The 12934-nt window shown below is 40.8% G+C and overlaps 1 protein-coding gene across 1 annotated transcript in view; it reads left to right on the top strand.

The window, feature by feature from the left end:
• Nucleotides 1-12934, top strand: part of DNAAF9 (dynein axonemal assembly factor 9) — a gene marked incomplete at both ends in the record, with an annotated part of 77545 nt that overhangs the window by 31362 nt on the left and 33249 nt on the right. The window contains 11 exons of the mRNA XM_080344013.1: nt 871-1006; nt 2383-2464; nt 3378-3414; nt 7013-7100; nt 7478-7554; nt 7832-7876; nt 8333-8378; nt 8717-8828; nt 9884-9954; nt 10382-10432; nt 11231-11318. Coding sequence (XP_080200139.1) covers nt 871-1006; nt 2383-2464; nt 3378-3414; nt 7013-7100; nt 7478-7554; nt 7832-7876; nt 8333-8378; nt 8717-8828; nt 9884-9954; nt 10382-10432; nt 11231-11318 — 833 coding nt within the window. The remainder of the gene's footprint in view (nt 1-870; nt 1007-2382; nt 2465-3377; nt 3415-7012; nt 7101-7477; nt 7555-7831; nt 7877-8332; nt 8379-8716; nt 8829-9883; nt 9955-10381; nt 10433-11230; nt 11319-12934) is intronic.

Raw genomic sequence — 12934 nt, 5'->3', positions numbered from 1 at the left:
GGGAAAGGGACCTGGGGGTCCTGGTGGACAACAGGGTGACCATGAGCCAGCACTGTGCCCTTGTGGCCAGGAAGGCCAATGGCATCCTGGGGTGGGTTAGAAGGGGGGTGGTCAGTAGGTCAGAGAGGTTCTCCTTCCCCTCTATTCTGCTCTGGTGAGACCACATCTGGAATATTCTGTCCAGTTCTGGGGTCCTCAGTTCAAGAAGGACAGGGAACTGCTGGAGAGGGTCCAGTGTAGGGTAACAAAGATGCTGAAGGGAGTGGAGCATCTCCCGTGTGAGGAAAGGCTGAGGGAGCTGGGGCTCTTTAGTTTGGAGAAGAGGAGACTGAGGGGTGACCTTATTAATGTTTATAAATATATGAAGGGTGAGTGCCATGAGGATGGAGCCAGGCTCTTCTCAGTGGCAAACAATGATAGGACAAGGGGTAATGGGATCAAGCTGGAACACAAGAGGTTCCACTTAAATTTGAGAAGAAACTTCTTCTCAGTGAGGGTGGCAGAGCCTGGAACAGGCTGCCCAGGGGGGTTGTGGAGTCTCCTTCTCTGGAGACATTCAAAACCCACCTGGACATGTTCCTGTGTGACCTCACCTGGGCGTTCCTGCTCCAGCAGGGGGATTGGACTGGATGATCTTTTGAGGTCCCTTCCAATCCCAAGCATACTGTGATAAAAGAAATGATAGTCTTGTTAATTTAAGCAGTTTTTTTCCTTTGAAACTCAATGGGAAGCTGTAGTGAACTATTTTTGTCCTACTCTTTTAGTCAGAAATTCAATAATTGGTCCACAGACGTGAAAGCTTGGATTTCATTCATTGCTCACCAGTTTTTTTTCAGGTATTTTGGTGGTGATCCTCTCTTTTCTCCTCAGCCCGAGCCGCCAGCCCTTCGTTCTGTTTGGTAGCCACTCAACCAAGGACAACTTGAACTCTGGGAACTTTAACTTTCCATCAGAAGGACATCTGGTTCGCAACACCGGCCTTGGTGGGAGCACCGCGAAGCACATGGTAAGACTTTGAAGTAATATCTGACGTTTTTAAGCAGATGTTCACTTTCCATGAGCTAAATACCTGATTTTTAACATCAAAAAACATATCTTAAGGGTGAGCAAGTTCAAGGAACGAATCTCCTTTTTCACTCTCTCTTTCCAAGTCAGACTATACTGGATGTTTAATCAGGAATTGATGAACTATTTTAACACTCGTGCTGTGTGTGGGGTGGGGAGAGGGAAACGTTACTTCTGAGGACATTTGTCCTATTCACGAAGTGCAAATCTTCCTGATGGTTGTATATGATGTACTTAACTCTGACACATAGATTTTATTTTAATCAGAATTGCTTAGCTGTTTCTTAAAAAGAAATGGATAGTTACGGATAGACAAAGGATATTTAGTTGTATCCGCATTTTAGCAAGTGAAACTGAAAAGTCTTTTGGGTGTTCCGAGAATGTTCCGCTCAAGTTGTAAGATTAACTTGTTTCCGTTTTCAAGTAAAAAAACCTTAAGTTTTAAAACATATGATGAGGTCGATGGCTTGTTGGGCTGCCGCGCAGGGGACGTAACGGGGGACTTGAGATCCTCTGGGTGATCCGAGGAGGGAATCGCGGCCAAGGAGCAGAGGTAGCGTGCGGATCGCCTGGTGGAGTTCGCCCCGTTTCCGCGGGCGCCGAGTTGGTTGTGCTGTTGAGGAGATGGATGTGGTGGAGTCCAGGTCATCATGGAGTGAGCGTATGAGTGAGGGAATGAGTTTTTATGGTCTTGTGACAACATTTCATGCGTAGTTGCTGTAGGAATGGTTGGATGTGAGTATTCTGGACGTGGGTCAAAAGCCTGAGAAAGGCTCATTCTCCATAACCGTATATCTGTAAAAACGCTTTCAATTTTGTGTTCTTTTCTTGCTGTTTTAAGAGCATTCAATATCTTTCATAATACAACTTTTATTTTCCTGATGGTGGTACTTGCTCCACCTATTAGATGCTGACGTTGTTCTTAAAAAGGTGGTTTATTTACAGGTAAAGGTGACACTGTTTTAATAGGGTATCCTGAAAATAGTAAATAAGACCGAGTGCGAGCATAGTTATGGGAACCTGACACACTTTCCTCTTCATGAAAAGAGCAGTTGACGTAGGAAATTGAAAACATGCTTAACGCTAAAGGAAGTCAGAGCTCAACTCCTTTCCAAAGCCTTCCAACCATTCAGGTCAAGTCAAAAGTGAAATGTACCTTTGAAAACGTAAGTCGCTTTTTTCGAAGCCGTTTCAGTCTGTGTCGTGCCCTTCTGTAGTATGGCAGTGGTTAGAAGGCTTGAGGGGAACTTATTGTTAATTATTGCACCAAGTGCTTTTACTAAGGCCTTTTTATATCTCATTAATACCGACAACCAGGTAGTGCAGTGTGTGTCTCCAAAGGGACCTCTGGCTTGCTCAAGGACCTATTTTTTTGGAACCACTCACATTCCTTTCCTGGGTAAGTTTATTTAAAATCCAGAGTACCAAGCAGTGATTTCAAACAATTCTCTTTGGTTATTTAAAATTTGTAGCAATTAAACACGACTTTGATTCCCTTTATAAATATTCAGCCACAGAGAGGTGGATACTGTGTAATTCTGTAGCCAGGGCATGAAATTGTAGCAGAGTTGTTCCCTTGCACATCCTACATGCGTTCATGTGCAAAAACCTGTCAGATATTCGCAAAGAATGATTCAAAGGCCAAGAAGGGTTTGTGTTTGCATCAAAATTCAGTGTGAAGGTGGAGAGTCCCTGTTCCATACAGGTTTATAGAAAAATGGTCCCCAAAATTCAGTAATTGGAGCCTGTTCTGGTGTTTTGTTTTGTCTTTTTTTGTTTTAAATTTTAATTTTTTTATTTTTACAAAACAATTGAGGATTTTTAATATTATAGAGAAAATTATGTGACTTTTATCTTGATTTTCATACCCATTTGAAACAGCTGCATGAGTTTATGGACCAATCAGTCTCTTTAGGTTACTGTTTATCTTGAAACCACATCCAGCTCAGAAAGTACCTGATGAGAGGATGGTTGGAGTTTGCAAAACAGAAGGGATCACAGCGTGTGCTTGTTCTAGTTGTGCTTTTTCCTGGGCATCCAGGAATGGCCAATTTAGGAGACAAGATACAGCATGAGAGATGTTTATTCTGACCCAACGCAGCTGGTTTTAGGGGATGCAGCTTTTAGTCTTGGCTTATGTATGCACTCAGTTAACCTCTTTGCTCTTTTCTAAAATCAACAAACATATAAATACTTATAAATAAAGTAAATACGTGTGTAAGATACACAGCAGAAATAACATACCCAAGAAGTTGTGTGTAAACGCTTCCGAAAGTGCTTTAAACAAACTTGTTTTGTTGTTTTTAATACAGGAAATGACAATGAGATGCACAAGCAAGCTGAACAAGTGTAAGCTGCCGACTTTTTCTTATTTCTTCACTCTTTCTACCTTTTGCTAGTAGGTCACAAGCGCTTTTAGTGGCTGTTGGCATTTGCAAAGCTACAGTTTTATTTAGAATAAAGTGAATATGAAAGGGTTTCACATGATGCCCAGACTAGGGGTTGTTAGTGTGATATCCCTTTTCCTGTACAACTTATATTTTACTAAAGCTTTATCTTAACACTTACTCGAATTAGAATGTACTTTATATACCTAAACAGAGAGGAAAATTATCTATAACTGAATGAGAGCATGTTCCATAGAGAAGTTAAAGTAACTTAGTTTCATTAAGCTGAGCAGCATGTGAGATTAGTTAAATTTAGTGAAAACACCAATGGGGACACTCAAAGTTGCAAGGAAATTTCCCGATATTAAAGGATAGATACAAGTTCACTTCTGAAATTTGTTATTAGTCGTCTGCAAAGCTTCGGCACATTTTGAGCTTTGCAAAATAACACTGTTTATCCATTTTGATGTCCACTTCTCCATGTGTTGTACGTACCTGTTGAGCTTGAAGAGCACAGCAGAGGGTCTGCTTGGGTAGCGCTCTCCAGCTTCATCAACCAGACTTTTCCATAGAGGTTTTGTCCTCCTTGCTAATTGGGATCTTTAATTTTAGTAGCTTGTTTTTGCTTTGGCAGTGGAGCATATTGCAAGCATGCATGACATGTTAGCAAGATATTAAAGATGTTGCAGTGATCACCTTTCATTATAAGCACTCTTGACTTTGGATAATTATGATATGAAGTTACTAGACTGAGCAGCACATTTTTCATCTTTTTATTGTAAAGTTGGCTTCGACAGGTAATTTTTTATATAGATCTATGTTCTCCTCAAACATATAGAGTATTTCTTGTCCTACTTCCAAGACTTTTTGCTAAATACAGTTTTAACTGATATTTTTAGAGGGTTTCTAAGTAAAGCAGGAGTCTATTGATAAAGCAGTATTTTGATAAGAATATCTGTTTCTTAGAAGGGTCTCTGTGTTGTTTCAACAAGAGCAAAATGAGCTTTTTGGGGCAAACTTGGCCTCATGATTTCAGGATTAGTTTGCAGTTAATCTTGTTGACTTCTCAGGATTTTCCAATGAAGGAAAAGGTGGAAAATATTTAGTACAAATTAACCTGTGTTTAGGAAGCGGAACTGGGACCTAGAGCACAGATGGGCTGAATTGCATGAAGTGACTGCATCACTTTAAGCATCCCTGGGGTAAATTTGTATTTTTATTAGCTTAAATAATAAATATTAAGAAAATATTTAATATGTTTATACTATTATTTCTTAAAAAAACCCCACCTTTTTCTGTTTTGCATGGTTAGTGTTAAAATTTTAAAATGGGAAGAAGAGCGAGGTAACTATAGCATATTAATGTAAAGCACAGCCCACTGTGAAGCGTTTTCTTGCAAATATATACATGAATTTAAGTGAAGACAGGAATGGTTACAGGCTCAGGAGGAATTATACATTTCCTGTAACAAGTATGTATGGAAAACATAAGTTAAATGCATCTGTTAGTACATGAAATGACAGAGAAGAAACCTCAAAAAGTAGTACGAAGGTTTGGTTTTAAAATCTCTTGCTGCTATTTGGGATGAAGTTCAAAGAACAGAGGATTGACAGGACTTGTTTAAGCTGCTTGGTGTGTGGTGCATGTTGAGTTTCCCCCACATTGGGTTGTGTTTGGGAGCTTCAGGTGCTTTTATTCCCATCCTTGGGCAGCGCTTTGTGTTTTGCTCACACGCCACATCCTTCTCTGTCCTCCCTCCGCATCTCGCAGTTGCAGAGGAGTTAAAGTTTGGGGGTACAGGGTTGTTTTGGTGATGTATTTATTTTTCGCTCCAATTTAGCTGATGTTTATTAGTCGGGCGCAGTTGGGTGTGTTTTCAATAGTTCTGGAGCTACAAGTCACTTCTAATCTTTGGTTATTTCTGTATCATTTTTTCAATTCCCTTTGAAGAAGGGACTTGGACCAAGCTGGGATGGTTTTTTTTCCCAAAATATTATGTAATCCTGTCAAGGTTTAAGGCAAGGCGGCAATAAACTGTGGCAGACGCTCCCTGTTATCCTCTTATTTCCCACCAACCCTTCCTTTAGATCGGAAAGGTGATTGGAAAGATAATAGGAAGGGAAGAGAGACTTAGACTTCAAGTTGGAGAGTTTTAAAGGCTTTTACTAATGCTACTAATAAATAGAGAATATATATGGAAGAGACCCACAAGGATCGAGTCCAACTCCTGTCCTGCACAGGACAACCCCAAAATTCACACCACGTGTCTGAGGATGTTTTCTAGTCCATTATTTTTATCCTTTATTTTTATTTGCAAGCTGCAGAAGTTTTCTGGTGCTTTGGACTATTGTTTTCAAACTGGGGTGAAATAGTTCAGGAATTTAAAAGGTGATCAAACAGTTTTAGCAATCCTTTTTGTTCACGTTGGATTCTTTAGGAGCTGAGTTGTGGGCAGGGCGGTCAGGATAGTTGGGCAGTTTGAGTCGCTGCAGTTGCTCCAGCACCTTTTGGAAGCTGATGAGAATCATTGTTGCAAAATAAGAGATGGGGAAATTAATTTCAAGGGAGCTGTCAAACGTGAGGGTGTGAACTTCCCGTTGTCAAGGTTTAAGGCAAGACAGCAATAAACCGTGGTGGATGCTCCTTGTTATCCCCTTTACCTCCCGCCACCCCTTTCCTTTAGGTCGGAAAGGTGATTGGAAAGATAAGAGGAAAGGAAGAGAGACTTAGACTTCAAGTTGGAGAGTTTCAAAGGGTTTTACTAATGCTACTAATAAATAGAGAATATATATAGAAAATATACAAAGCCAATGTCAAGTGCTGGGTGCGGAGCTGCGTCCCTCAGCAGCAGAGCTGGGGCTGCGGGGCTGGCGGCTCCAGCAGCTGCAGCTCAGGCCCCGGCAGTCACGGGCGGGACTGCACAGCAAAGCGGGACCTGGGTGCAGGATGCAGGGCCTGAGGGCTGTGGATCACAGACAGACAGACAGACAGACAGGGGCCTCTCCAGATGCCGGCCATGGGCGAAGAGAGTGACCCTGTGATCACCCTCTTATATAGGGGTATGATGATGATGGGATGGAATACTTCCGCTGGTCAGTTCTAGTCACCGGTTCCATCCACCCCTCCTCAAACACGCCCCCTCACAACGGAACGGGGGAAAACTTATCAGTCTTTCTTGGCTACTATAGTAATAAACCTAAACACGAGCTTCTTCAGCATCCCGTTGGTCTCTTATCAGCACCGAGTGCAGCATCCGAGGATAAATATGCAGGTTAAAACTCAGAGAGGTACAGGCACCTAGAAGAACTGAGCTGAAAGAAACATCACTAAAAGAGAACCGGTCTTGTTTTTAACAAAACCAGGACAAATCTGAGCAATTTACTCGCTCTAATTTATTTTTTGAAACTGAGAGGTTAAGTATAAACCTATTTCTATGCTCTTTTGAACAAGGATCCATTCTTTATAAGGCAGTTGTGTTATGAGAGGGGAAAAACTCCTTTAAACAGAGGAGGAAAAGCTTCTGTCTGTCTAGTAAATATTGTGTTTGTATTTCTCTTCAGTGCGCTGTTGTCGCAAATCTATGCTGCTGTTGTAGAGGCTGTGCTTGCTGGCATTGAGTGCTATGCTAAAACTTCCACTGAATCCAAGGTAAATGAAGCACCCATTCTGTACATTGTCATTGTCGGTTTGGATTTCTTGAAATATAAGATGACAAACCAAAATTTAAAAAATTGGGTCAACTGCTTAACATTGATAAAGTTAATATTGTGGCTTCCATCAGTCTTTCTGAATTATGTTGAAGAAAAAATCCAGAGAATATCTAATCGTAATCCATTTACAGCTGTTTTTTCCATTGTTCGTGAATTTTCCTAAACTTACAATAAGGAAAATCAGACATGGCATGAAACAAATTTTAGCCTGGTGCATCAGTGTGGTCGTGTTTCGTGTTTAGTGTTTGGTCTCCTGTTTATCTGGGATTTTAGACTATGGGAAGAGAGATTTTATTCTCCATTTCCTTTTTACAGGCCAAGGAGGTAGCGGAACAGCTGCTCATGTCCGCGTTAGATACCCTTCATTTGACTCAACTTAAATCTGCATTACGGTATGTATTTTCAACTATGGATGGATTGCGTTGATGTATTAGTTTCTTTGGGGAAAAAACACACAAAATGTTAATTTTAAAGTGAACTTGATTGGCTGCTGAATTCTGAGACTTGATAATACACCTTTAAAATCATTATCATGATTTCATTTGTCTTTTCCTGCGTTTTTTAAATCACTTCAGCAGTTACTTACCTTTAAGTCTAAAATTGAGTATTTTTTGACGTGTAGGAGAAGTACGAAACACTTTTTTCACCAATACAATTTCTGTTCTACAGCTCCAAAATCGTTTTTCAAATTCAGGCCGTGAATAATCATGGAAGGTGCGTATCGCTGCCTTACACTTCTCATTATTAATTAGTGGGTTTAATACAGTAATAAGCGTATTCTTCCTGTGTCAGAACTTCTGAGAAAACATTACATTCGCTTATTTCATACAAGACGTACTAAGTGCTTTTGCATTTAATGGTTTCAGATCTGTAATTCTGTGGAATCTTAAAAAGATTTATAAAAACCCTAAAACAACGGGGCAGACAAATTTTGTGAACTGTTAATGAGCAGAAGCAGCGTGAGCCCATTAGGAGGTTCTTTTAAAACTGTGGTTTTAATTGAGTTGATCTCACGAGCTTGTGCTTTTTTAATCCCCGCGCTGTCTAATTGACTGAAATGGGCTACAAAAAATAAGAGCTGATTTTCAAATGAAATCGCTTTTTTTGGCTGTTAAAAAGTCGCTCAAAATGATCTAACCTTTAAATATTTCATTATCTTTGTTGTTTTAGAATCACTCCATTAGATAATGAGGATAGCCTGTGTTTGATTAAAACGGTGAGTAAGCTGTTCAGTCCTCTGATTATACATTTTATTAGAAAATAGCGCTCGAGTGGCTTTTTTATGGGGCATGCTGAGATTTTTATCTTCACAAATACAAATGGGAGGAGAGGGATGAGACAGATTTCAGCTGCTGAAACCGAGGTAAGACTGAGTCTGAACATGAAGCCAGACAGTGGATTTTGGAATAAAACATTAACATAGAATTATGATCTCAGACTTTTGCCGTGATGTTGAACTGTTGTGTTTGAGCAGGTTTAAAAGATGCAGACTTTGCTGCTTCAAGTGAAATATTTCAAGTTCTGCTTTCCCTTCCTTTCTGTTGTTTGCCGTAGGTGTCTATGATGGTATTTGACATTCCAGACTTGCTCACGGGAAGAGGATGCTTGGGATCCGTTGTCTTTTCAGAGTCATTTCTAACATCACAGATACAAGTCAAAGAGAAAGGTAATAACTACTTTCAATTCTAACCCTGACGTCGTGGTTCTGTTAACTTTGCTGTGACAGAAGAGCCAAAGAGCTTCTACTGTTTCCAATAGAAGCCTTTGGGTTAATTAAAAGACGGAAAAATTTTAGCTTGTCTAGTAATTAATATCTTAAGTACCAAGACAGTTTCTCTAAGCTCATGGAAAGGACTTGGGGTTTATGACAGCCTTGTGATACAGCAGGGATGAGGTGTAAGAATTCAAGTGCAATCCTACCCTTCCTAAAAGTTTTTAAGTCTTAGTGAATGTTTTTCTGTCTTGTGAAGAAATTGGAACAGCTCTCTCTCATCGCTTTTGTAACACTAATTTTATAGGATACGCTTTAATTTCAGTTCCTCTTTGGAAGAGGTGAAAGAAAACTAAGAAAGGATAAGATATGTAGAAAGCTTGTTTTTGGAACAGCCTGACATTTAAAATGCAGGATACCGAGGAATTTCCAGAACTTTAGACAAGTGCATGTTTTTCACATTGTTTACATGTGACAAAGAAATGTAGATATTGATGCTGTCTGAACAATATTTATCAATTCTTGTATCCAGACAGGCTGTGGGTTTTTAACCATGGGAGTCAGAACACTTGGGAGCAAAGGAAGAAGCTAATCACACAAACACTAATATTAGGGATTTTAGCTTAAATTTAGCAGTCCGACCTCAAAAGCGGGAGTCATGGGCTACTAATTTGGGGTAGTTCACAGACAAGAGTTGGATGAAAGGGAAATCTGTAGCTTTAGGCAAAGATATTAGATGTGGTAAGGAAGCGTAAGAGGCACACCCTAAGGCTAGAATAAAAGCAGGGATGTATTTTGGTGTTATTAACAATTGTGTGTATGTTCGAGCACGAGAAGACCGAGAACTAATCTGCTGTGAAAGCTTCACTTAAACACGAATCATTCCTTAAAATAATGAGGATATGTTCATATTTCCTAAAGACGTTTCAAGTCATTAAAGTATCTCATTGAACAGTCTGAATTATATGGATTTTATTAGACCACTTTGCTTTCCATTTACTTCCCTGCAGATGGCAGCATTAGTTCAGAAACCAGCCACGTAATCCTGACCGCAGCCATCCCAAGATTCGCTTCTTGGCTGGTTAGTACACAAACTTACTTTGATTTTTCCTATAAATATAGTTTCACAAACGAAAACTTGTTGTCAGGGTGTGGATGTGTGAGGGGAAAACATGGAATTTGTGAATTGAAACAGTATATTAATAGATTTATATTATTGTGATTTTTAACTTTGGAGATGAAACTCTTAATAAAATATGAGATTGAGTGGGATACGCTGCTTTGTGACTATACAAAATCATTTTAGTCTATAAAACAATTTAATGGGGAGTATCCCTGAATGCGTTTCAAGGAATTACTTCAGTAACACAGAACTGAAGAGCACAAATCCATCTTTGAATCACTCTGGTCTTTATTATCTGTGGTTGCCTTGTGGTTGTGCTTTTTTATTTCACAACAGAGTTGCTTTATCTGCTAACAATACAAATGGGAACTATTTCTGGCTACAGGTTGAAGATAGTGACGTGAAACTCTCTGAAAAGGCACAGCACATATTGAAGGTAAAACTAGACATTTTTCTCCAACTCTCAAGAACCAGTATTGCAAAAAATCTGAGCAGCTGGCAAAAGGGGCTTTTGTTGCTCCTCTTCTATGAAAGATTTGCCTTTTTTGCCCTGTCTTTTTCAAACGTTAACCTACAAAACCCAAAACATTGTGTGTAAAAGTTTGAGGTTTTCTTTATTTCAAAGAATGACAAAACCCAAGAGCAAAAAGAGTTCTAATAAAGCTACGATTTCATGGAAGTCTCACTGAGTATTACCCATGGAGCTCATATGGTTCAAAACCAACCTCAAAACTCAATGCCACTCTACATGCAACTTTCTTTAAACTTAATTAGTGTGCTAAATGTCTAAAGGACAAACACTTTAAGCACTGTGAAAAAAAAAATAGAATAAAATTGGGATCTGGAAACATGAGTTTCACATTTGTGGTTTAATTTGTGGTTACCAGAAATCTTCATTACGAATAGATTTATTTTGCTGTCATATACTTTTAGTTGAGTAGACTGACAATCTGAAAACAAAAAGCCATGCCCTGTGGTTGTGACAATAACTTGTAACTTTATAGCCACCAGCAAAACCAAAACGGGGGGAAGTACTTTTAAACATGATCCTCGCCATGCTGTATCTTTCACTGGCTCTTCTGTATCGATGCACGTTAAAACTCTTTGTAAAAAAGAAGTTCTGACAGATGCTATTTAAAAACCTTTAGGTTTGAAGCAAAACCATGAGAAACTCTTTCCTGGATTACAGTCCTTGGTGCAGTCTGTGATATTACTGTTTGTTTTTCCTGTTTAGGAAGACAAATCTTTCCTGGGCACTTTACTCACCGGAGGCGATGGGGTGTATATTTGTTCCAGCCACCCCCAGGCCACGCCTGCACAAGGTGAGATGTGGTTTTTCAATTACTTAAGGAGCTGGTCCACTTTTTTTTCTTAAACATGTGAGAGATGCATAGTTTTTGGGATTTACGCATCTGGTGAGTGTACCTATGCCATTGTCTTAAGCTTTCTTTCCATTTGCCTTTACAACTCTCCGTTCTTTTTTGTCCCCAACCTTGAAACTCCCAGTCCTAGCAGCAGGATTGCTGTCAGAGCTCTGAGCTTGTTTTTGAGGCACGTGGGACTCTGACATGATTTACAATGAGGCTTTGCAGACCTGGGAGGTGGTTTTTTCCATAGATAAAATTTGAAAGTATGCACGAACTGGCCATTTCTGTCACAGAATCCTGGAATGTCAGGGGTTGGAAGTGACCTGGAAAGCTCATCCAGTGCAATCCCCCAATGGAGCAAGAACACCCAGATGAGATTACACAGGAAGGTGTCCAGGCGGGTTGGAATGTCTGCACAGAAGGAGACTCCACAACCCCCCTGGGCAGCCTGGGCCAGGCTCTGCCACCCTCACCACGAACAAGTTTCTTCTCATATTTAAGTGGAACCTCTTGTGTTCCAGTTTGAACCCATTACCCCTTGTCCTGTCATTGGTTGTCACCGAGAAGGGCCTGGCTCCATCCTCCTGACACTCCCCCTTTCCATATTGATCCCCAGGAATGAGTCCCCCCTCAGTGTCCTCTTGTCCAGCTCCAGAGCCCCAGCTCCCTCAGCCTTTCCTCACACGGGAGATGCTCCACTCCCTGCAGCATCTTGGTGGCTGCGCTGGACTCTCTCCAGCAGTTCCCTGTCCTGCTGGAACTGAGGGGCCACAACTGGACACAAGATTCCAGGTGTGGTCTCCCCAGGGCAGAGCAGAGGGGCAGGAGAACCTCTCTGACCTACTGACCACCCCCTTCTAACCCACCCCAGGTACCATTGGCTTCCTGGCCACAAGGGCCCAGTGCTGGCTCATGGTCACCCTGCTGTCCCCAGGACCCCCAGGTCCCTTTCCCCTACGCTGCTCTCTAATAGGTCATTCCCAACTTACACTGGAACCTGGGGTTGTTCCTGCCCAGATTCAAGACTCTACACTTGCCCTTGTTCTATTTCTCCAGCCTGTCCAGGTCTCTGATGGCAGCACAGCTTCCAGTGTCACCACTCCTCCCAGCTTGGTGTCACCAGCAAACTTGCTGACAGTCACTCTATTCCCTTGTCCAAATCATTGCTGAATATGTTGAATAATACAGGCCCCAGTACTGACCCCTGAGGCACTGCGCTAGATACAGGCCTGAAATCATATCTAGGTGTAGTGACTGGATTTCATACCAAGCTCTTTATGAAAACAAAGCCTTAATATTGAACAGTTTTTAAAATCTTCTTCTAAGTTGCCATTTCAAGATGAAAACATCTTTCTTTATTACTTCTCCCAAGCATTGTTTGACAGGTTGTGTTAGATGTGCGGCCGCGTTTAGCTCTATGTTTTAGTTACCTTGCTGCTTGGCTTCTTTTGCGGGATGTAACTCTGAATAACGCCACTTTTTCCTTTTTTTTTTTTCCTTCAAATAAAGTATTTAACCTTTCCCTTTTGCTGACTTATGTGCTTCCCTGTGTGAGATCTGCTCCTGCTTTT

The sequence above is a fragment of the Nesoenas mayeri genome, assembly GCF_963082525.1.
Source record: "Nesoenas mayeri genome assembly, chromosome: 4".
In the NCBI taxonomy this organism is placed as follows: domain Eukaryota; kingdom Metazoa; phylum Chordata; class Aves; order Columbiformes; family Columbidae; genus Nesoenas; species Nesoenas mayeri.
Note: the sequence above shows the minus strand (reverse complement) of the source record. Positions and strands in the feature narration are given on the sequence as shown.